This window comes from Pungitius pungitius, chromosome 20 (assembly GCF_949316345.1).
Source record: "Pungitius pungitius chromosome 20, fPunPun2.1, whole genome shotgun sequence".
In the NCBI taxonomy this organism is placed as follows: Eukaryota; Metazoa; Chordata; class Actinopteri; order Perciformes; family Gasterosteidae; genus Pungitius; species Pungitius pungitius.
Genome location: NC_084919.1, coordinates 12,178,310 through 12,203,527, shown reverse-complemented (window position 1 = coordinate 12,203,527; position 25,218 = coordinate 12,178,310). Strand labels below are relative to the sequence as shown.

At 41.9% G+C, this 25,218-nt stretch overlaps 1 protein-coding gene across 8 annotated transcripts in view; it reads left to right on the top strand.

The window, feature by feature from the left end:
• lama2 (laminin, alpha 2) overlaps positions 1-25,218 on the top strand; it is a 121,159-nt gene that overhangs the window by 93,110 nt on the left and 2,831 nt on the right. For 4 of the 8 annotated variants that reach the window (XM_062559457.1, XM_062559456.1, XM_062559455.1 and 1 more), the window contains 28 exons: positions 146-224; positions 298-429; positions 1,452-1,568; positions 1,796-1,959; positions 2,602-2,740; positions 3,672-3,771; positions 4,232-4,348; positions 5,136-5,318; positions 6,330-6,484; positions 6,838-6,981; positions 8,839-8,972; positions 9,802-9,961; positions 10,045-10,169; positions 10,515-10,677; positions 10,998-11,142; positions 11,315-11,453; positions 11,835-11,846; positions 12,508-12,628; positions 12,730-12,885; positions 13,011-13,055; positions 16,258-16,409; positions 16,517-16,693; positions 18,104-18,284; positions 19,871-19,933; positions 22,329-22,441; positions 23,392-23,485; positions 23,913-24,008; positions 24,360-24,440. In XM_062559457.1, the coding sequence (XP_062415441.1) occupies positions 146-224; positions 298-429; positions 1,452-1,568; positions 1,796-1,959; positions 2,602-2,740; positions 3,672-3,771; positions 4,232-4,348; positions 5,136-5,318; positions 6,330-6,484; positions 6,838-6,981; positions 8,839-8,972; positions 9,802-9,961; positions 10,045-10,169; positions 10,515-10,677; positions 10,998-11,142; positions 11,315-11,453; positions 11,835-11,846; positions 12,508-12,628; positions 12,730-12,885; positions 13,011-13,055; positions 16,258-16,409; positions 16,517-16,693; positions 18,104-18,284; positions 19,871-19,933; positions 22,329-22,441; positions 23,392-23,485; positions 23,913-24,008; positions 24,360-24,440 (3,487 nt within the window). The remainder of the gene's footprint in view (positions 1-145; positions 225-297; positions 430-1,451; positions 1,569-1,795; positions 1,960-2,601; positions 2,741-3,671; positions 3,772-4,231; positions 4,349-5,135; positions 5,319-6,329; positions 6,485-6,837; positions 6,982-8,838; positions 8,973-9,801; positions 9,962-10,044; positions 10,170-10,514; positions 10,678-10,997; positions 11,143-11,314; positions 11,454-11,834; positions 11,847-12,507; positions 12,629-12,729; positions 12,886-13,010; positions 13,056-16,257; positions 16,410-16,516; positions 16,694-18,103; positions 18,285-19,870; positions 19,934-22,328; positions 22,442-23,391; positions 23,486-23,912; positions 24,009-24,359; positions 24,441-25,218) is intronic. The other 4 variants (XM_062559460.1, XM_062559459.1, XM_062559453.1 and 1 more) reach the window with 2 other exon arrangements.

Genomic DNA, 25,218 nt, shown 5'->3' with positions numbered 1-25,218 from the left:
GATTAGCGTATCACTAGCACAGGCTATGCCACACATCACAATAACTCCCTCCTCTCTTTCACATGCACTCATCTTTTCCACCATACATCTTTGCTAACAAAATTACCAAAATATTCTAATTTTTCCCCCTTTTTTTTTCTTCCAGCCTAGCAGAGGAGTTGTATCAGAAAGTGAAGAGATTGTTTGGTGACCCCCATCAGACCACAGAAGACCTAAAAGCAGAGGTAATTAAATCTGTACTACTTTTGTCTTTGAATGGGGGACATTAACTCGATGCTTTCCCGTCCGCCTCCCCAGATAAAAGAGAAGCTGTCGGACCACGAGGGGAAGCTGAAGGATGCCCAGGACCTACTCCACTCTGCCCAGGGCAAAACCAGAGAGGCGGCCAAACTGGCCGAACGAAACCAAGCGAACCTCACGGCTCTCGAGGTGCAGATGCACACACACTCAAACCCAGACACAAAGCCACAAGCTTTAAATATGCAAACACACAGAAAACAGTGTGCTCCAGTGATTTCATCGTGTTTAGTCTAATTTAAAATGATTTCCTTTTTCTTTCTTTTTTTTTACCATGGTAACCAGAAGATAAACATATAAAGGCAATTATTAACAAGGTGAAGCTAAATAATGAATTACCAGTTTTTACACAAAAATAGAATCGTTAGAATAGAGTTGACTAATATATCACAGTATTCTTGTAAATGAGTACCAACAATTTGAAGAAAAAATCCTTTATTTATTCATCTTATTTCTTTTTCTTCTTCTTTCGCTGGTGATTCATCATTAATGAAAGCTCACAGGCAACACAGATTCCTAACAGAGCAAAACAACAAGCATTTACTGAGAAGATTATTGTTCATGTCCTGGAGGAAGCGTTGTGCAGTGATCCCACACACGTTCACAACACTCGCTCTCTGGCTCCTTCTTCATATCTGTCTTTGTGCCCGTCTGACCCTGCAGGCTTTTTGTCTATTAAGAAAGGCTTTATGGAGAAAGTGGTGTATGCACTTTACACACTGGAGTTGATGCTTTTATTTCATCACATCATCAATGGTGTGTCCCTCATGTCTTCTAACTGCTTTTAATAAAGTCAATAACACTATTTGGTTTCAATTTTTTGTGTCTAAATAGTACGTATTGAAAACTCCATGAAATGATTTGCGCTATTGATCAGATTCCTATGACAACATAGACCAAGAATGAATTGATCAACACAAGTTGTCATTAAGTAATTTTCTAAATTTAGATTCTGTGCCTTTCTTTGTCTTATAATAAATTGATCTTAAGGTTTTGGATTTGAAAGCCTATCCTGGACCTTTGGGATCATTTTAATAGGAAGAAAAAAATATATAGAACAATCAATTGATGTAATGAAGAATGATATTACTTGCAGGTAATACAAATATTTTTTAGTTGTAAATGTTTATACATTGTCTCGTTGTTTTTTGCAGAGAAAGCGCTCTGCAGTAAGCGGGTTGAGACAGGAAGCACAAAGGGTCCTTGGAGAAGGAGAACGTCTTCTGGCTGAAACCAACCAACTCTCTGACAACATCAACAATGAGATAGAGGTACCCATTTCAACCAAGTGGAAACCTGACATTTATACACCTATATTGACACTTTAATTAGTCTTGTGTTGAATAATATCGTAATAATGTCTTTTATCAAACGTTTTTAGGAGCAGGAGAATAATCACTTGTCTTTGCTTCAGTCTATGACATATTAGTCCCTAAAATAATGACCAAAGATAATAAGAACGTGCACAGTGAGCGGAGCCTCCGTCTTCTGTCTGCAGGACTTGAAGGGAATGACTGAGGAGCTGAAGCCTCTTCATGACGACCTGGACGTCAAAGCCAGTCACCTCTCCCGGGGTTTACGAGACGGCGGCCTGGAGAATCACGTCCAGGACGCAGAGCAACACGCCGAGCAGCTGAGCCAATCTGCTGCTATTTTGGACGGGTAAACACAAAGCCATTAGCACACTAATGTTTGTGTTCACATCGGAGCAAAGCAAATGGAGCATAAACAGGATCGAAACCATTAGATGATTAATCTAGTAGATTATGGATTTAAAAGATAAGTCCCCTATAATCATTTTGATAATCATAAAGCCATCGTCTCTCCTTAACCGCTTAGCCGGTTTGGGGAGGTTCTGGCCAACAGGAGACGGGCGATAGTTCATTCTCACGTTCACAGGCAACTTAGCGTCATCAGTTGGCCTGAGCTGTGTGTCTCAGAACTGTGGCAGAAAGACAGAGAACCTGGAGAGAACTTCTGCACAAGGACATAAATGCAACATAAAGATTTTCCTCCGACATTTACGTAACTCTGAGTTACTTGTTGGTGCACAGTGGCCCTTTCACGCAGTCATAGTTTACACCTTCTCAGTTAAGATTTTCTCTTCCATGTGCATTTGGGCGATGGCAAAATTGTGATGGATTTAGAAAAATGTAAAATTTTAATCTAATGATTGTCATTATTAGTGTTGCCTCCCCAAAAGCAAAGGTGCTAATGCAGAATTATTTTCAGAAGTACAAATCAATGAGAAAATCTCACAAATTCACGTCCGTTTCTCTCCTTCTGTCCTCACTCTCCTCACAGTATTTTAGCTGAAGCGAAAAATCTCTCCTTCAATGCGACAGCTGCCTTCAAGGCCTACAGCAACATTAAAGCCAATGTGGATGCAGCAGAGAAGGAGGCGAAGGCAGCCAAACAGACAGCAAGTGAGGCCCTCACGCTGGTAAGTGGACGCGTGTACCAACGCACACAGAAACACATGCACGCACAATTGTGTCACCTTTAAATAGAATGCCTTTTTCCCCTTTTGTTTTCATTATGTCATCAATTCCCATTCAATGTGTTCAATGTAAATTACCTCAATTCAGGTATTTCATACATATATCAATGCATCGTAGGTATCCAACCTGTGAAAGTGTGTGTGTGTGTGTGTGTTTGTTGGGTCTTTCATGCAGTAACAGTAATGTAAGCTTGGGCTGTGCATTAGTCATGGTTGAGAGATCAAAGCACTTCGCTGTCTCTCTTCTTCCTTCTTTTTTCTTCCCTCCTGCGTCATTCATTATCATGACCACACACACCTGAAATCCCTCCTGTCCTTCCTTTTGCCTTCTGATATTTCCTGCTTTATTCATTTTTTTGCTTCCCTTCTTTTTTTCCCCATGTTCTCTTTTGAATTACTTACTTTGTTCATTCTAATTTGTAACTTGGTCACATTACTCAGCTGTGATTTCCCTTTGCTCCTTTAAACTACCGTAGTTTATTCATCTTCCTGTATTATTTAAATTTGTTCTGTGTGCAAACACTTTACCATTTTTTTTTCACTCCTCATCCTTGTCTGCCATTTTTTGACCTCGGTCTTTTTTTGTCTTCATTTCTCTTTCTACTCCCTTTGGTAAATGGCCGAAGGAGAAAGGGCTTAAAAAGATACAAATGAATGGGTTGCAGAATGAATGTGAGGAGAATTTAGAATATAGTTTATATCATTGTTAATACCATTTAGCAATGCACAGAACGGCGTTTTGATCTTATAGACACGTAGGATGATGGTGATTACGCCACCATGTTGTGGGCTAAAAATTATTATTTTTTTAATCATTCTGGCAGTATTTTTGGTGAATGAGATATTAAACCATGTATTTTCATTGTATGTGTAGGTTTTAGATCCAGAGGTCCCAGTAAAGGAAGCTCATGTTGCCCTCCAGAAGAGCCACAGCTTGCTAAACCAAGCTAAACAACTTCAGAATGATGTCAAAGGTGTGTGTGCGTGTGTGCACAATATGTTGCATACACAACAAACTATTTAGATATAAGGAAATGCTAAATGATTTGAGTGTTATTTCTCTGGCAAGGGACAATGGAAAAAGCAGGATATTGCCTTTCAAGGTGTGTATAATCAGGAGTGAAAGGACTTCACACAGGCAACCGTCCGATGAGCAGCAGGCTCCCTGTCGGGAATTAATTCCTAATAACGGACACCTCGTCCGGCATCATCGCTTGCTTAGTCTTTAAGTGGATTATAGTTCTATCATTATTCCCATTGTATGCAAATCTTGAACTGTTTAACTGCTATCAATGTCACTCTGTGTGCGCTTCTATGATTCACGGTCAGTGACTCTTGGCATTAACAATCCCAGTTATGTGTTTTTATTAGTAGGCAGCTTCAAATCACACCATCATCATCAGTGTGTGTGTGTGTGTGTGTGTGTGTGTGTAGAGAATACCGATAGTGTGGCGGGGCTGAAGGGCAGAATCAAAGCAGCGAGAGACAACGCCAAAGACCTGCTGAAAGCTGTCAACGGAACCATGGCAACGCTCAACGCCATCCCCAATGGTATGACTGCACACATACAAAGTATTGCGTGTACGTAGGAGTGATACAAAGAGAGAACTGGATCAATATCGCTATGCCGATAGAGGTCAGCGGCTCTGGTAAACTTGACACATGTCAGTCCTCGCAAACACACTGCAGGGATAGCGAGGTTGTGGAGCCACAGCGATGCACATGGTTGCTTTTGGATCAACACGCAGAAAAGCGTTAAATGCAGCTACTACAAAGCGTAAAATGGGATGACCCGGGGGTTAATGCAGCTTATTTAATGCCAATTTAAATCCATGTGAGTGAGTGAACACAGTACCATTACATGCCACGGTCGGATTGCTAGAAACAAAGTGGTTGTCAGCTTTGATTTTCACAGGATCTACAAGACCTGGTAACAAATATCAGCAATGATTATACGCCGACGTGATGGGTTTAGAGTTTCAATCATAAACCCCATCATCCTCGAGCACACAGGTTTGGTATTCATGGCTGTAAATCTACAGGATTCTGAACAAAAGCTGTGATATGAAACGGGTAAAGAGGTTTTTTTTTATAGAGGCAGGCTCGCTGTCCAATGAAAACTTTTACTGAGATGAAGTAACTTTTATGCCCTCAGGAGTAAGCAGGATAGTGTGAGCGATGGTGTTAAACATTGACAATAACACACCGTGTGCTTAGATTAAATATATAAAAGACAGTGCACCGGCATGCAGTGCACCAGTATTTTAACTCAGTAATCTGATGCCATTGTGTATGTAATGTGTAAAAAGTGTTTCTTTTCCTAACATTCTTTTTACAGACACAGCAGCTAAACTAGCAGCCACGAAGGCTGTGGCGGCAGATGCTAACGCCACGGCGATAGACGTCCTGGACCGCCTCAGGGACTTGAACCTGCTGGTGCGCGGCCTGCAGAGGAACTATACCGAGCTGGAGGACAACGTCAATGCGGCCAATCAGATGATCCAGGACCCAGAGAAAAACAGTAAAAAGCTCTTCACCATTTTGTGGTTAAATAACACCATAATAAGTAAAAGCAGCAAGAATATCTTGTGCTGATGTTCTGGGGGAAAGCTACGCTTTTGATGTTTTACCGTCGAAACATTTGAGTTTCACAAAAAAAAAAGCAATAACTGAAACTTGACACACAGTGTCGAGTGAAACATTTTTAAATGCTGCTTTTAAATTGTTGTAAAGTGTTGTCTCAGAGCTAGAACTTTGGTGAAATCAACCAAAAACTGACATTTGGTTTCTCTGTCCCTCTCTCTTTTTTTTCAATCCCAACAGCCATCAGTATGTATGTTTTAATTATCTTAGAATGAGCACTTATTGTTATAAGTGGTGCACCAATACCTTTCTGCAATTTCCAAATAATGAATTTAATGTTAACTACGTGCCAGAACAAATTTGAAGTCTGTTTGCTTTGTGTGTGAAATAATTTGTCAGGACTTGAATACCCACTAAAACGTTCTCATCATTGTTTAATGGGGTATTTTGAGCCGCGTCAATGACAGAACTATCTTTTTCAAAAAACGGTATCGGTGCACCACCCATTAGTTTTATGATCGTCTTTAAAGGCTGTACAGTAAACAGTAGCTGCTTCTCATAATGCTCCCGTTCCACTCCACCCAGCTCTGCTTGAGCATGACAGCTCTGCACTCTGCAAAGCATGGAACGCTCTCTTTTTCTTTCTATTTCTCTTTCTTAATTTACGCCCTTTTCCAGTTTCAAAACCTCCATATGATTCTTAATGATGTAAACGAAAAAGCTGTCTTTGAATGCTGAGCCACACTAATTCTTCTCACTGGATCCTCCGTCCGTCTCGCTTGTCCGACACATTTCTGCACCTCCTTAGAGTAATATTGGTGATTTCCACAGCTGCCATCATTTCCTGCTGTCTGTCTGAGCTGCAATGCACGGTATCGATGACAACGACTCCTGTGAAGCTGTGAATCACTACTCTACTTTTATGCCCCCCCCCCCCCCCCCCCCACAGTCCACGCTGCAGGAGCAAAAGTGAAGGATTTAGAGGATGAAGCCGACAGGCTCTTGGAGAAGCTGGAGCCAATCAAAAAACTACAGGACAATTTAAGGCGAAACATTTCACAAATCAAGGAACTGATCAACCAAGCTAGGAAACAAGCTAATACAGTAAGTTTTTAACACAGTGTCCAATTGCTGGCCTTCAACAGAGTTTAGGTGTGTGTCGACACCATCGTGTCCTCAACAATAGGGTCACAATCATTTAGTCTTCATGGGTGAAAACATGAGAAAACTCGCCTTTTTATGTAATTATTTCTTCCTATCAATGCTTTCCTGCAAAAGCGTTATTTGTTTATATTTAAGTGGTGGTTCATTCTTCTTTTCTTTCCAAAATCATGTTTTCCACAACAGTCATCGAATGCTCATTTTCACAATCTTGAGTTATACATTTTGTCGATAACACTTCAGTTCAAGGTTAAAAAGTCACAGTTTGGGTCACAGTGCCAATGTTCTCCTTCCAGATCAAAGTTTCGGTATCATCAGGGGGCGACTGCCTCCGTTCTTATCGCCCTGACATCAGGAAAGGGAGGTACAACACCATCATCCTCAACGTTAAAACCACCACACCTGATAACCTGCTCTTCTACTTGGGATCCGTCAAATATGTAAGTAGCTATTTACTGGCTATATAGCATGAATTTGGGCTTTTGGGAAACATGTTAAATTGTCAAAATGACCAAAGTAGATGCAACTTGTGCTTTTAATGGTATGCTCATTCTCATTGATTATTAGATCTTTTCGGTAAGCTTATTTTACCCTCAATTATAACCACAGCAGCTGAACGTCTAACTGCACTCTTCAGTCAAAAATCAGCTTCTTTTTGGCCCCGTTACATCAGGCCAGCGGGTTGTCAGGGTTACCAAAACTTTGCTTCAACTGTGATCTATCATCTATGTACAATAGACATAACCCTATCAATCTGAGAATACAATGCTAATAAAGTCTGCTGGGTTAACTATTCTGCCTATTTCGCTCTGGTAAAATAATGATCATTCTGTCTATATGTGGCTGCTAACAAAATATGAAAAATCCAGTGAAAGATTTCACTTTTTTAAAATGTTTCTCATTAAAGCATAAATCATATTTAATAGGATGTTGAGGGGTTGTATATTTTGGAGCATTTATCATACTTCAATAGAATGACGCGTGCACAGAGGAAAGCACACAATTGGGTTCCCATTTGTCAGTGACACAGAGTGGCCTGTCTAATGTCAGAATAATTAATACTTCTTGACACATACTCTAATACCCTTATAAACAACACTGCTGTTTTAAGGCACCACTGATAATCCCTAAGTGTACATATGTGTGGCACGGTGTTTATTCATATATATATGTGTGTGTGTGTGTGTGTGTGTGTTAAGGAGCACCAGCAATTAACCAGGAGTTTATGTTGCTATCTGCTTTAGCCTAATTTCCCCAGAGAAATCAGTGCTTTGCTTCACCTGACTGGAAAGTGTTTGTGTGCGTATGTCTCGGACTAATATTCTCCAATAAGGAAAAATTTGGTATGAATAGTAATGCTGTGTTGGTGTGTGTCTGTGTGCGCACCTCCACCATCCCACTAATAGTGTGTAGTGTCAGTGGAATAATGACGATGCCGCCCTGTGATCTGTGCTAATGAATAATCGTCATTACCCCGGAGAGACTGAAGATAAGTGTGTGTAGTGTAGTGTGCGTATATTTGTAATTCGTGTCCTCCAACGTGACTCCCCAATAATATTACATTGTGTGAATGCGTATTTCAAAGAGAATATACAGAGGATAGCATATGCTAATATTACAGACCAGAGCTTAGTATAGCTCCAGCATTCACTGATTAATTCTCATTAATCTTTGGAAGCCTATAACCTCGTCATCATTTTGCATCACTGCCGACAGAGTTGTTCTCGTATCAGGGACTAACGCAAGAGTTGCATTATACACATTTTGACAAAAACAAAACAAAAATTGATAGAGCAGACATTAATAGTGCTCTTTGGTGTCTGTGGGGTGACATTACTTTGTGATTTGTTGAGAGTATCTGGATGGAATAAGCTGAGGGAACGTCACCATCACAAAGTGTTGGATTACTTCAGAAACGTGATCAATCTTAATGTAACACAGGGATTTTAAACCTAAACCAGATTAATCACTAATTCAGGGTCTCATTTGGCACAAACTTCAGCACAAACTTCACAGAGTACCCATTAAATACATTTGAAAACCCACCCTGGACGTCATACATTTTTTACTTTTTAATGGCCAATTACATACTTAACTGAAGTAGTCTGGTTTAAATTTAGAGAATCCACAAAAACAAACCTAAATATCAAAGGGATTGGCTTTATTTTTCTCTCTTCTCCTTCTTTTCCTCACTTCAAATTCATAAAGACTAATCGCAAACAATACAGTGCATGAAACCATCTTTCAAAAACAGGTCATTCACAGCACGTTGAGCACACGTCTTCTTTGCCCATCAGGTTGATTTCCTTGCCTTGGAGATGCGTAAAGGAAAGGTGAGTTTCCTCTGGGACGTGGGTTCAGGAGTGGGCAGGGTGGAATATCCTCATCACACCCTCCATGATGGGAACTGGCACAGAATAGAGGCGTCTCGGTGAGAAGTTAGCACACACACACACACACATATACAGTACATGCTTTCGATGTGCACCTGTGTCTCATATACTTTGTTTTTCCTTCAATCAACATCTGTTGAGCAGATTAATACAAATGCACATACGCATCTCAAGGTCCCACTGTGAAAAAAGCCCTTTTTTACTGTAGACTCACTGGGCTTGAACTATTTTTTGTTTGTTATCATCTTCATGCCATGGCACTGATTTTCAATGTCAAATATTCAATAAACGGACTAATACATTGACCTAACCCCTCGATACAAGCTAATTCAAACATTTGACAACGATTCAGCAAACGTAAGCCAACAACCACAAGACATCGTTTCTATCAACCATGCGATGGAAATCACGTTGTTTCACTTGGGAAATGCCGGCGTGGCAGTGTGGCATCATTACGCTGACGCCGTGTAATCCAGTAACTCTAGCGCTTCTCTGTGAAAGCTAAATTCAACACGTACCATCCCGCCGCAGAGCCATACGTCCTGCCCGCCTCGTATATATTACCACGCGAGAGATTTCCCCAATGTGTCCTCCGACGGGAATCACGCGGACCATAAGTCTTGCAAAATATCCCCCTCCTCGACAGAGAAATGCTGCCCGTGCTTTGAGAACAGACTCCGCCGGCTCCGATAGGTCAAACCTGTTCCACCGCGCAATTCCCATCACTCACCTGAAGCCCCCGAGAGTTCACAAAAAACTCATTCCGAGTGGATTCAATGTCTTCCGGGGGAAATGTCAAACGAGAGCGGTCGCATCTTGACCCCCCCACCCTCTCCCCCCCCGGCTGGGCCTCTCTCTTTCCTCCAGCAACGGGTTGAATGGCACCATATCGGTGTATCCTCTGGAAGGCTCCATGGCCGGCATGATGCCCACCCCGGCCAGTGCCGACTCGCCCACGGCCTTCACCATCTTGGACGTTGACCAGAACGCCTACCTGTTCGTAGGAGGGATCCTCGGCACCGTCAAGGCACGTCGCGTCTCTTCGTCTGCGCGCAGCAACGCCAAGAAAAGACCCTCGCCTGAGGATTATTTCCTCCTTCTGTCTTTCAGAAAGCAGAGGCCGTACGGACAGAGACGTTCACCGGCTGCATGGGGGAGACCTTCTTGGATGGCAAACCGATTGGACTGTGGAACTACAAAGAAAGACGGGGAGACTGCAAAGGATGTGTTGTCAGGTATGCGCTGCACTCAGGTAGTTTTCCCATTTAAAAAAACGTTTAGTGCAGAGAAGAAAAGCTCGTTCAGTGAGAGAAGGCAAAGGGTCACTTAATGAGAATGAAACTCTTTATACCTGATTGTTTAATAAGCCTTATGCAGTAGATGCTCCCTTCGTACATACGCGATATGAAACACATGTGCACTGTTCCTGTGAGGCTCTTCACTAGCCGAGAGAGAAAGAAAGAGAAAGAGAGAGATCTTTGTGGCTTTGCAATTTATTTTTGACATTTCCGACTCTTATGGCAGTTGATTTGAAATAAAGTAATAGTAAAATGGACTATTTCTCACCTGGGTTTTTTTAGCCCGCAGCGTTCTAATGGCAAGGGCACAGTTCAGCTGGACGGGGAGGGCTACGCCGCCGTGGGACGACCCACCAGGTGGAACCCCAATGTTTCCTCCGTGACCTTTAAGTTCCGCACGTTTTCCTCTGAAGCTCTGCTCATGTATTTGGCGACTGAAGATATGGTATGTATGCAACAAAGCACATGGGCATGAAAGCCGGATGGTTACAGCCTGTGTAAATATCACAACTGACAGCCAGGACTTACTTTGTTTAGTTTGCAATGACAATTGTATTATTATTATGTACATTATACCATCATTACTGAACAACACAAAGTTCAACAAACTATAATCACGACACACACACCCAAACGCACTTACCATATCTTGTGTTGTGAAATCCATTTTAAATTCCCATATTTTACTCTCAGTTTAGCCTGATAAATTTGGATTTAAAATGTGAGTTCATCGCAGCAGTTTGACGTCTGCTGCTGCCTCTGCAGAAGGACTTCATGTCCCTGGAGCTGTCACAGGGCAAGGTGAAGGTGAACTTTGACCTCGGCTCAGGCGTCGGCACGGCCACATCAGCTAACCGCCACAATGATGGGCACTGGAAATCCCTCACCATGGCGAGAAACAAGAAACAAGGTACACGCAAGCAGCACGAGATGCAACCAACCCAATTAGAACCAACGCGTTTCCATTAGACACCCGGCATTGAAAGAAAAGAATCACAAGCGCCATTCAAAAGATTTATGTGTACCAATCTTTTTAATTTTTTATTTAAATATTATCTCTGTCCCTTTGACTGTTCACAAAGCCACGGTGACGGTAGTGGACATCGACAGTGGTGCTGAGGAGAAGATCGTGTCGTGGTCACAGGGCTCAGCCACCGGGCTCAACTTCAAAGAAAACCAGAAGATATATTTCGGAGGGCTGCCCACTATTGGAAACTACAGGTACGAATACAAACACAGCGGCTCAACACATTCATGCGCACATTTTGACAGTCGCATTTACAGTGCGTGTATTTATGTCATAGCACGCTGTAATAGGTTGATATTTGATATATTTCATTCAAAGGGAGACCAGATTTTAAAATTGTTAAAGATAATGAAGATAAAAGAAGCTCTTCAAATGTTTAACCAAATTTTCCCCAATCTAAGTGTCTACCACACTTAGTTAAGGTTAAATTGAGCTGATCAAAATGACCAAAGCGACATTTGTCACTAAGTGAACCTCGTGGCAGTACGTCAGGTGGAAAAGACGAGTTTCGATGAGTCGACAGTTCATTCTGTGTTTGTGTGCTAATGTTGTGACATTATGTTTTGTTTTAACAGCATGACAGCCAGGTAAATAAATACATCTTATAATCAGTATATTTTATTTTGCCCACTGCATATCACTGCATGAGGCTAGCCATGCTGACGCTGTACATTTCTGAGTGTGTGTGTGTGTCTTGGCTGGCTTCTGAGAGATGCTGCTCTTCCACACGGCAGATGGAAATCACTTTCCCTATCCTTTAATAATCTGGATTTGATGTTTTTCTGGGAAATTGCATATAAAAATGTATGACTGTGGCTTCCTTGAGTTGTTGCCACAAAAGGATTCATTTTGTAGTCAATGTGTCCGTCCCTTATGTGTGGCACTGCACACAACTATTATTCCTACAGAAATAAAGCCCTAATTCACTGAAAATAATTACAAGATGATCTGACCATTTTCTTTCTATGCGTAATACTGCAACCTGGATAATGCCTGCCATTAGATATACGGGAATTATGGTCAAAAGTGATTCATGCTATGAATTCTATTATATTAATTTGGACACGTGGCGTATATTGAAACTTGACTTATTAAATATTGACATCCAAGCGTCACTCTGCTTCTGTATTCATGATGCAATAGCTTCCCCTGCTGCAGTAATTCAGCTTTTTTACTAATTGTATTACACCACCGAGAGACAGAAAATACCATTGTGCTTTTATTCAAACCATTGTGATGTTTTTTTAGGTCAGAGGTCACTTTGAAGCGATACGCCGGCTGTCTGTGGGAGATCGAAATCTCCAGGACTCCCTATAGTCTCCTCAGCAGTTCAGATTACACTGGGGTCACTAAAGGATGTAATGTTGAGGTAAGAGTGTCTGCAGCTTTGCAACTTGCTTAAACTCGCAACACTCGGATCCCATTAAACGGGTAATAAAGCTTCTGTATGACGTATTCTCCTTCTCACAGAAGCTGTACACGGTCAGCTTCTCTAAGCCGGGTCACATGGAGCTGGGCGGCCTTTCGCTAGACGTTGGCGCGGAGATCAGCCTGTCATTCAGCACTCTGGCGGACACTGGCATCATAATGCTGGCCGTCGGCGGAGCTTCACCAATCAGCCAGCAGGTTTAGTTTTATTTCTTCTTCTCTTTTTTTCCTTTAAATTGTTTATTCTACAGCTCCATAATTTGTAAGTATAAAGTAGAATGAATCGATTTATTTGCCCATTTATGAAAATCTATCCATCACAGGCCCAAAACACAAACACGAAGAGGAGACGCAGACAGTCAGGAGAGGTGGGTTCAGCACACACACACACACACACACACACACACTCATACACACACACAAGCACTGTACCCCTTTACCTAATGATGTTTTCATAAGTGCGTATTAATGAGATTTGCATTTTTTGTCATCTGGGCTAATTGGATTGTCTTTTATCAAACACACACACACACACACACATGTCCATTAATAGATACTTGTAGTGGCTGCCTTAGCTTTTAGCTGACCATGCAGACACACACACTCACTCATATGTGCATACAAGCGCTCTTTCTTTAAGTGAATGAAGTTTCCATGAGTGCATATTAATGAGATTTAAGTTTGTTGGCAGCTTTGCTGATTAGATTGTCTTATGGCTACAAAAATGCTCATACATATAGATATAGATGCATGCACATGCTGACTCAAACACACACTTGAAATACTTCTACAGCCCTTTTTTGTCCTATCTATCACTGATAGATACCCAAACCCTGCTAGAAACAGCATACCATGTTGTGTTTGCTCAAGCTTCCTAACGTGTGTATATGCCTCTGTTCATGTATGTGTGGTTGCCTGTTTACATGCATGTTTAGGCAACAACATTTTGTGTGTAACCTATGTGCGTATTGCTTTGGTATGATGGCGTTGCTCACATGAATGCAAAATGGAAAGTGTGTGTGTGTGTGTGTGTGTGTGTGTGTGTGTGTGTGTGTGTGTGTGTGTGTGTGTGTGTGTGTGTGTGTGTGTGTGTGTGTGTGTGTGTGTGTGTGTGTGTGTGTGTGTGTGAGCGAGAGGACAGAGGGTTACCTCCAGCTTATCCATCATCACTGGTTGTTGGGTGCATAAATCTATTTTTACTAACTATGCTGGCAGGCAAGGCGTGTGTGTGTGTGCGTGTGTGCGTGTGTGTGTGTGTGTGTGTGTGTGTGGAAAGGTTAAGCGAGGTTAAAAACACCATCAACTCAACTTGGCCTTGACTAATGGATGTTTTAGAGAGGGACATATAAACAGCGGAGGGAGAGAAGGGGACAGGAGACAAAGGATGGAAGGATAGCGGAGGGAGATTTAGAGGTGAGCGGAAGGAGAGCAGAGCCGGTAAGAGGAGAAATGATACGAAGGGGGAGGAGAGGAGAGGAGAGGCGATGAGTGGAGTGGATTGTAGATAGAGAGGATGGCCAAAGAGAGGAGAGACGAAGGAGGAAAGGAAAAGCGTGGGGCACAATAGGAGGAGATAAAGGGAGTGTAGTGAGACAAGGGGGGGGACAAAGATGAAGCCGGAAGGAAAGAGGGCACAGGATTAAAAAGAAAAACATATCCAGCTTGACCTTTCAGAATATATATGTCAGATATAAAAGATGAATAAACAATTGATGCTCTCAATGAACACGTCGGATTGGTTCATGAATATTGAACGAGCCGCGCCTCACCTGGTCTGTATTCTGAGCACCGGGTCGCTCGGCTCTGCTCACACAACCTTTCAACAAAATTGGCTCGCACATGAAACCCAAAATACGATCATAGATGTATGAACTTCAAAAGCTGAGAGATTGAGAATACCAAAAGCAGAATACACACACGTGTGTTTGTGTGTGTGCTTTACCACGGCACAGTTTGATGCGTATTATTTCATGGTCGTACACGCACATGTCCGTAAGTGTGCGTGTCTGTGTGTGTATCAGTTCATGTGTGAAATGTGCCTCTGTCTGTACGTGTGCCATGTGTCTGCGTCTTTGCACGTGTGTGTGTGTGTGTGTGTGTGTGTGTGTGTGTGTGTGTGTGTGTGTGTGTGTGTGTGTGTGTGTGTGTGTGTGTGTGTGTGTGTGTGTGTGTGTGTGCAAGCCTTTGTATGTGTGCAAGTGTGTGTGTGTGAAGCAGCGCGGCGAGAGCCATGTTGTAGCTACATCTCAGTTCAATTTGTACCCGACCTCAAATTGAAATTCCATTTTCAGGTGGTAAATTGTCTCCCACTTCGCCCTCTGGCACACAGTGAATTAAAATTCAAATTAGCCTGACCCCGCACCACTGCTCTCCAGCACCTCTCTGTCTGTGTGTCTCTCTTTCTCTCTCTGCCCATCTCTGTCTCGCTGGCTGTGCTGCTCTCTGGCCCCTCGTCTCTCCTCCCTATTATCCTCTCCTTTCTGTTCCTCTCATCTCTTGTTATCCTTTCCTCTCCTCCCCACTCCTCTCATACCTTTCTTAACCCCCCCCCCCAATTTCTATCTACACACCCCCTCACCTCTCCATACTCATCTACTCTTTTGCCTTTTGACTTCACTTTAATCCCCAGTGTCTTCTCCCTCCTGTTTGTCATTTGTCTTCCCTTCCATCTCGTTTTTTGCCACCTTGTCCTTCCTTTCTCCTCCTCTCTTTTCCCCGATAACATGCATGAGAAATGTTTAATGGAACCATTGAGAACCTATTATTGAAACAACTATAGGCGGCTGATGTCTTAAATGCAGATGTTTTACAGACACATTGGTTTTAGTTTGAAGGTATTAAATAAGTCTCATTTATTATTCTTATTAAGTCCAAGAATTCTTTAAAAGTTCTAAACTTTCAGCCATTTGTTTCACCTCAAAGAGCTGAACGCTGTTAATCTTTTTAAAAATATATTTGAATAATTATATAATTGTTTTCATTCATTATATTTTAATTACATTTGTTCTACTTCTGACCTTGTGGGACTCTTTTTATTAGTAACAAACTCAGAAAACACATGAAAATGTTTTATTTTTTTATCTCAACAAGGTTTGGTCTTGGTAAAATAAAGATTATAAAAAAAACAATATCGAAAAGTGAATCACTGTTCATATTTTTTGTTGCCAATGTTGAGTTTAAAAGGTATTTATTTACGTATGTATCTACTGCACTTTTGATGAGGATGAAATTGCTTTTTAGGCGGTGTATACTCTGTATCTAAAGGGGTTTGTGTGTAGTGAAATTCATACATGAACCTCAAACGTACCGTAGCTGTGGCCACAGAGAGGAGAGACGAAGGAGGAAAGGAGAAGCGTGGGGCACAATAGGAGGAGATAAAGGGAGTGTAGTGAGACAAGGGGGGGGGACAAAGATGAAGCCGGAAGGAAAGAGGGCACAGGATTAAAAAGAAAAACATATCCAGCTTGACCTTTCAGAAGGTCAAGGTCAATTTAGAAACTTCTAAATTTCATCTGTATGGATTTTCAAAAACGTACACAGATGACAAGACGTGTCTCCCATCTCCTGCAGCCCTACCTCTCCGTCCTGCTGAACAAAGGCTCTCTGGAGGTCTTGCTGTTCACCGGCAGCCACAGTCCGCGTCGCGTCATCCGCCGGCCAGAGCAAGGCGCCCTGAACGATGGGAGAGAGCACTCGCTGCGCATCCAGAGGCTGGCCGGCAGGTCTGCGTTGATCTTCCTACCCGTGCAACGCCATGAGTGACGTTTACTCTGCGTAACCAATTTTGAAACTTTGCCTGTGTGTTTGTCCGTGGGTGCTTTTCCACCAGATCTTTTGCGGTTCAGGTGGACGAGGAGAACCGGAGGGAGGCAGCGCTTCCCAACGACCAGCCGGTGAGATTGCAGCGTCTCTTCCTCGGTGGTATTCCTGCAGAGGTGGAGCAGACCTCCAACAGAGCCAACGTCCCATTCCAGGGATGCATATGGAACCTCATGGTCAACGCCGTGTACGTGACATCGCATCTATACATATGCGCCGTGATTTATTGAAACACGCATTTTCGTCAACATACAATCTTAAAACATTTTTGCCTTTTTGATTAAAATGTACAGTATGTTCTAGTCTTTATTTTTAGTACCAATACCAGTATTAGACCCAAGTTAGCTTATGTTCTTTATTTATTCTATGCATTATCTTAAAATGATCATTGGCCATGGACATCTTAAGTCTCAGGCTACAACTAACAATTCTTAATAGTAAGTATAAAACAACTCAAAATATGAGACTCAAATACTGGCGCAAATTACACAAAAATAATAACAATAAGGAAAGTAAAATATTGGATATAATAGACATTGTTTGCAAATCAATGCAATTAACAATTAATTTCCCCTTCTTTCCGCTATGTTTTTACACTTTTCTGGTTCAATATATTGTCAATATATTGAATTCTAATCACATTAGAATTCAATATATTGAACTTGGCAACTTCCACCATGTGGACATTCTGACAGAAGCAAAATGTATCAACTTCCTTTACCTCCCATTAACTGTTCACCTTAAGTGAACGTGTGCTGTCATTTCCCATTTGTTTACCCAATAATGTTTCCCGGCATTAAAGACGAACCTATTTCTGACCAATTTTGAAGCTCTAGTTTTAAAGATTTTTTAATATGATTTCAGGAGGTCATGATGATGCTGTTGAGGATTGTGACGATAAAGTCGGTGTCTCTTTCTGCCTCTTCAGCACTAACAGAGCTGTCTAACATCATAAACTATATACAAATACTCATAAATCAAATTATACCCCTCTCTCATCTTTCTGTGTTCATGATTAAGTCTGTTTGTCTATAGCTCACCACATTTCACCTCCTACTTAATATACATCTGACTGTTTGTCAGTGAGTCTTCATCATTCGTTTGTACAATTGTTTGTATTAAAAATATAATAACGTTGATGTATTTTATCTTGAATAACTCACTTACTATACTTCCTTTTTCCAGCACCTCCAATTACACAGGGGTGTTTGTCAGTGTTCTGTGCGCCTGACCCCAAAAATGTATCTTCTCATTAAATATTTATCAGTCACATTAAAAAATAAAATCCATACAAATCATTTTTTTATGCAGTTTAGATGGCTGACACTGTACCGCTGTCATTACCCTGCGGCAATTCAAGGCAGCGTGTCGCCACGGAATGAACATGGTGAAAAACACAGGGAAATATTTGGCATTATGTTTGGCATTAAAATAAAAATGGCTTGGCAGGGGTCTCCTTTCAACGACATTGGAAACCCTCGCATGTATTGAACCGCTGTGCTGTATGCAAATTCCCCCTCATCGGCCTTCGGTCTGAGCACACTCTAACGGGCCCTGCAGCGTTAACTCTCTGCGACGTCCCCTTCTGTCTTCTCAGTCTCTCAGATTTCTCCCTCCCCGTGTCCTTTGAGAATGCCGAAATCGGCCAGTGTCCCAACCTCGCCCCTCCGCCGCCTCTGCCGGAACCGGAGGGACCCGAGAAGGGAGAGGACGAGATGGAGCCGTCCAGTCCTCCAGGGAGCCCCACCGTAGTAACCCCAGCTCCAGGTCCTCGCGCTGTAAGTGGGGTCAACTCAACGTGGGAACACAAACAACCTTAACAGAAGTTGTTATGGCATTAACATGTTTAAAATATGAGATATTTCAATTCTACAGTCATATAATGGCCAATACTTTTGATAACACAGCTTTTTTAAAGCTGTTTGCCGATGCACATGCACACACAGACCATGCACGCACACATAGAGATACAGTTTAGTGCAATGTAGCACAACGAACCATATGCACACATATTTGCAGAACCATATTTTCCTTTTCCGCCTTCCTCACACACATAAACACACAGCGATATCTCTGATTAAATGCAGCCACGGCCTCGCGCTGTTAGTTTAGCGCTTCATCATTTTGCAGTTGAACAGCCCATTAACTTTTCTTTTATGGTCCCTTTAGCCTTGAGCCACAAACTCCACCTCTGGCAGCCGATCGTACAGCGCGGAGCCGGGGTGCTACGCTACGCTAACTGTGTGTGCCATTTATGCTTTATGAGGCCGCGGGAGCCAAAACACTCAGCTAACATTTAGCTACTATGCTAAGACGCTTGTAGGCAATCATTCACCTCACAAGCACAGCATCGGGATGGAGTACTTCTTGTATTTAATATATCATCAGCCTCATAAGGTTCATAGTTTATCAGTTACCCGCTAAAGTGCACCTCTAAAAGGACATTGATCGGGAAGCACGGAGCCAAAGGCCTACGCCAGCTTTGCTATAACATTTTTTTTTTTTCATGGGCTATAAGATCATTTGTAATATAGTAGACTGTCAAAAAGCTATGGATCTACATTTTCCCATCGGTGGAAGGTGAGTGAATTCCGTGATGAAATTCAAGTTTGTTGGGTGTTTTGTTAATCTTGATTTTTGCTCAATGTTCAGATCATTATGAAAAAGTTATTTTCATAATAAGTTATTTAGAAGTGATGGGTAGGATCTTACTCAATTAGTACATTTTTATTTCTGTTTTGAAATGGTCGTGCCGCTGCAGCATGTGACAGCGCTCTGCTCACAAGTTGCTGCACAGCAAAAGGATATAGTCTTACTGAAGAATAATCACAGCCGACAGTAAAAAACAGCCAGTGCTAAAAAAAAAAAAAAAAGAGGCTTCTCTATCATCCACTTTTCTGGTAAAACATGTTCTGTACTTCTTTAGATATTGGTGCACACAAATTAAGGAGGGGAAGAGGCTCTGGAACAGACACCTTACACGCTCCAGTGACCCTCCGAGAAATGACATTATTTTTCTATTCCTTTTCACTCGCTGCTCGGCCTCTAATTCGCCTTTAGAATCACAGCCGTCTGTTGTCGATTGCTTGGTCTTTAAAATCTAAGGTGGGCAGTCTCACACGAGAAGAAGTGAAAGACTTCTATTGAATATGGTTCAACGTTCCTGTGGTAAATTATCTTTCAATTGATGGTTAAGTCAAACGGTCTCCTCATTGCTTTATTAACTTCTTTGACCTCCAATGTTTTATGACATCACTGCTTTGTCCGTGTGCTCATCATAAACATTGTTGGCGATTCTGGCTCTGCGGCTGCAAATAATCCCCCTTTCTTTCCACTCTCCCCTCCCTGACTGCTGACCCCGCAGGAGGCCACACCCACTGCTGCTTCCGCCCCGCCCACTGATAAAAAGGAGCCCAGTGCCGACGTGGTACACTTGCACACACTTGCACACACTTGCACACACTTGCACACACTTGCACACACTAGCGAAGGGTATTTCGGAGGATCAGCTTGAGGAATTCCCACATTGTTGTCTATAACACTTGCGTTTGTTTGACTGTCAATAATACTTACATCCCTACCCTGTCCCCTTGATGGGGTCCTCTGTTGATTAAAATCTTTAAGAAATGGGTTACTAATGTATCAAAATTAAGACATTTATAGAAGACCAGGTCATTTCCTAGAATTAATGCAAATGTTATAATAGTGTTTCCATTGGCAGGTTTCAGCCAGGGATTTGGTTTGTTATTATCTGAGATGTTATAATTTAAGGACTTTCAAGTCTGATGATCAGTTTACAGCAACTTTTAATTTGTATCATTTGAAATGAGATATCCCATTTCTCCATTTTAAATATATTTCTCAATTAGGCAAAAATTCTAGTTCAATGTATTTTGCCCCAGACAAAACAAACTTTACTTTTTTATTTTATTTTCTCCACCTCCACCTTTGCACCGAGCTGCTTTGTTGACTGCAGTCCTCTCCTCTTGGCCGCTGATAGCTGAGCTTCAGCAGCTTGGGGTTAAGTGCTTTTGTCCGAGACCCCTGGACATTAATTATTGACGGAAGCAGGAGCCTTCCTGGTTTGACACACTCTGGGTGAGGTGTTGAGGTATCGGGCCGCCCGGTTGCTTTCACTCATTTCAGCGATTGCATTTGTTTTCGGGCAATTTGCGTACGTCGCGGTCGAGTTATTTTAATTGGCCACGAGTTAAGCGGTGAAAAGTGAGCAGGCGAAGCTAATCACGGCCAGAGTTTGAAGGCGTAGCTTCTGTGAAAACACCAGTAAGCAAAACCAGGACTTTTGATCTCTCACGAGTGGTGGCAGCAGTCCTCACTATTATACAAAATCCAGACTAATGACTTCTATTGGTGTGACCTCCAACCAAAGACCAGCCACTCTGAATGGGTTGTTAGCTTAATGGAAAGATGCAGAGGGGATGAGAGAGAGAGGGGGGGGGGGTAGAAGACAGAGAGAGAAAAGGTGCAGCCATGGAGGGAAGAAAGGGAAATAGAAAGAGAGTCTTTCTGAACAGAGCGACCGCCGCCTTTTGTTGGCTTAATGGAAAGACGGCAGAGAGGAAGCCAGAGGAGAATGAAAGGAGAGGCAAGGAAGGAGCTTCTAAGCAAGTGACATCTCCCCTTTGTTAGATAGGGAGAAAAGTGAAAGTGGAAAAAAAGGGGGGGAGGATGAAGGGGAAGAGCGGATATGAGGACAGGCAGTGATAAGAGGTGAGTGTCAGCGGTAACAAAGCAAGGTCACTGTGTGGGGAATGTCTTCACTTGAAAGAGAACAAGAGAGGAGAGGAGATTAAGATACATGTACGTGTGTGGGTGTGTGTGTGTGTGTGTGTGTGTGTGGGGGTGTGTGTGTGTGTGTGTGTGTGTGTGTGGGGGGTGTGGGTGTGGGTGTCTCGTACAAAGTTACACACTTACAAAGTTAGAGAGAGGGAGAGCATCTAGTGGTCGATGTATCCCGAGAGAGGAGGAAAGAAGGGGAAGAAAGACAACCGGAGGAGGGTGGTTACAGAGAATAGAGTTTGAAAAGGAGTGGGGACCAAGTGAGGAAAGACATAAAAAGATGAAGGTCTGGGAATGCCTTCCATTGGAGGCTGGAGTGAGGGATAGAGAAGAAACATGCAAAGTAGATAGGGTAAGATGGGAAAAGAGGGAGCAAAACTGATAAGAGGGGGTGTTTGGCCAGGAAATGAAGAGGGATGGACGAAAGATAAGAGAGCGAAAGGATGAAGGGGCTGATGAGATGGGAGGAGATGAGATTTGGCAAGGTGGAAAAAGTGACATGAGCCAGAGAAGAGGAGCGTAAGTGAATGGAAGGAGGAAAGAAAGGTGAGATGTGGGTGAAGAGGACACAAGGTACAAGATCAGGAGGTGGAGTAAAAAATAGGAAAAGTAAAATAATCTTAAATATTACACTGACATCTTCTGGTCAATGAATGAACTGCGCGTGAACCGTAATCTAATACTTTGTTTACCCCGCTGCCAAAGTGAAGCACGAATTAAACAAGACTTTTGTTTGCATATTATTTGAGGAGAGGAATAGCAACAGAAACGGTTACAATTAAACATATTGTGATTGGCCGTGTTTTGTATCTTAAACATTTTCATTGCACATCCAAGGTCTAACTTACAAACCCACAGGGGTTATACTGAACTCGATAGAGAGTGTTACACTCGCTTTTACTCATTTTGACCAATCGGCACCTCAGAAACCCTATTAGTGTGACTGACACACGTTCTGCTCAGGTGTTATGACTCCCGTTGACGAGGGGCGGTGTGACTGACATGTTGTGTCCAATCTGCAGGATTCCTGTGCGTCAGCTGTGGCCCCGGCAGTGCTCGATAATGCCTATCAGTTTGGACTGACCAGGAACAGTCACATGACGTTTGCTTTTGATGACGCAAAAGTCAGAGAGAGGTACGTATTCACAATGAATATTCATATTAGTATTTTATTTTTATTAAGCCTATTCATTTCTGCGTGTACAGTTATGGCCTTAAGGCTTATCAACAACAAAAAAACAGCTTTGAGCAACTTTTTTTGCAGTTCACGTTAATTTAACTTTATGGATGGAGAAGAGATCATCCCTAGAGGAGATGTGATCTCAGATGTGACACAGCACATGGGCTGAAACCAACTACTAATTGTAAGCATCACGTGATGGTGAAGTTCTAGTTAATCGTGACACCTTTTGGTGTCCTTGATGGTGAAGACGTCAAAATGGTCGGACAACTTGCAACACTAGTGGCGCCCACCGGCCGGTTAGCACCTTTGGAGGCATTATACTGTAATTTAACACCTACACGTAAGGTGGCCTGAAAAATGATTTGTAAACAAAAATGCGTTACATCTTAACATTATTATTTATGATAATTCACATGCATGTAGAATTTATTGTTGTTGTTGTTACTGTACTAATAGATATATTTTGTTAATGAATGAGCAATATAATGGACTTTATGATGTCAAAAGACTGTTTTAGAGCTTTGACTTTGACATTCTTTATTCAACTTCTTCTTTAAGCTCGCTGTAACATTCAAAATGTTAGTGCTGGAAATGATGTTCGTAGAAATGACTTTCTTATCATTTTTAATATCAATTCATTGGATTTTAACATTTCACATACAGTTTGGAAATGAATACATAGATTTGTTATTTTAGGTGAGAACATTTTTGGGAGCGAATGCATCCATTGTAGGAAATAAACCTTAGCAAAAAAATTGTTTTTATGTTGTCGCATTGCGAGAATCCAGCTTTCTGTACTTTTTCAGCATTCCAATGAAAATGACCAAAAAGACGCATGGTACCCGTTTCATTATATGTACTGTTATATAAGCAAAATGTTCTCGTTTGTCTGTGAATCTCAGGCTAATATTGGAGTTTGAGATAAGGACAAAGGAGGATTCAGGCCTCGTTCTCTACATGGCAAGAATCAACCATGCAGACTTCGTCAGCATACAGGTAACCATCAGCTGCTTTCACCTGTCAATCTACAACAATCTTCACTTTTACTGGTTTTTCCCTTGTTCTCCCCAAAAATGCAATGAAAGTTTGTTTCTTTGTATTAAGCATTCCATTCTTTGACATTAGCTTCAGTCGTATTCCCTATGAGCTGTTAATCACTAAATCAAACCAGGTAGCTCATAGAGTATGTGATGACTATTTTAGACAGAAAACAGATGAAAAATGTAATCATCTGGAATTAGGGAGTCTCATATTCCTCAATCCTTTTATCCCCCACGCGGTCTTCCGTCTGCGCATGCTCAGAATTTACTGAGGCTAAATGTGTGTTTGTCTGTTTCACCAAGGTCATTTTAGGGGGGGGGGGTAGGCATCTAGGGTTAAATGAACCATGTCAGCTTTTCATCCCAACTCTCTCCTCCTGTAGATCAAGGATGGACTAGTTTGTCTGGGCTATGATCTTGGTCATGGGAACATATCTGGCTGCGTCCCCTACTCCGTCAATGATGGCCACTGGCATACGGTAGGACAGCCCCTCATTCATGCTGGTGTATTATGGAATAATAGGTAATGCAAATAAGGATTAAAAATATTCTACTAACTGTATCTTGTCCCTTTTTATGTTACATGGGGATATATTTGAGATTTAAAGATACGGTTTTTCACCATTTTATTTTTGTCAAAGCTTCTGTTACCTGCTTTTAAAAAGTCATTAATGGACACAAAATCACAATCTTCATCGATAGCACATGTTGGAATGATGTTTCTTTACATACAAGACGACATATAGTGTGAAACTGTTGAGGGACTGAACTTGTCTATTGGTCTAAAAGTTTCTTGTTTGTTATTTGTCTACTTGATGGCCTCCTCTCAGATCCGTGTCAGTCGTCACAAGCAGAGAGGTCTGCTCACCGTTGACGGGCGGTACAGCAAACAGATGAATAGCCCAAAGACGGTATGGTTTTCATTTTAAAGATGTTAACCCTTTCTCACATACAATATACTTCACATAACTGCACCTACAATGGCAGACTAGTGAAAAATATATATATTTTTAATAGGGCCGGGACTTTAGCGCTTTAATTACGATTAATTAATTACAATGTGAATTAAGATTAATTAATTACACAAAAAATAACGCATTACACATTTTTTACGCATTTCTACACTTATTTTTTGCACCGCGGAACGTTTCTCACTGGATGAGTTTCGGGGGGACCGATTATACTGGAGCACCAACTAGCCTTCATGACTTCAGACAACAACAAACCACAGTGAACATGAACGAAGAAGCTGACGGGTGTCGGGTGGCCCCGTGAGTGGGAAATCTTATTATAAAAAACACACGGATGGAAGCGTCGATAAGAGCGTGGTTGTGTGCAAGCTGAGCAACAAGGAATTCACATCGAGCCTCAAGTATCACCTCAACGCTAAACAATTAGCAGCTAGCGTGGACGTACAAGGACCCACACCCAACCCACACTGCACCAGATGACTGGTTTAAGGACCAGGGTAACTAAGTCCACGTCTGAAAAAATAACCAATGTTCTGAATGTACTTGAAAGTATTGTGGTCTACTTAAAAAAACATAGTTTACAGAAGGTCTACTTACCTATAGGCTACCTGAATTTCTGAAAGTAATATATTTCTAAATATGCTAATTCTACACTTGTCTGCAAAAATAAAAATCCATGTGAAAAAAATTACTTCTCACTGTTCTCAGGTCAAATATT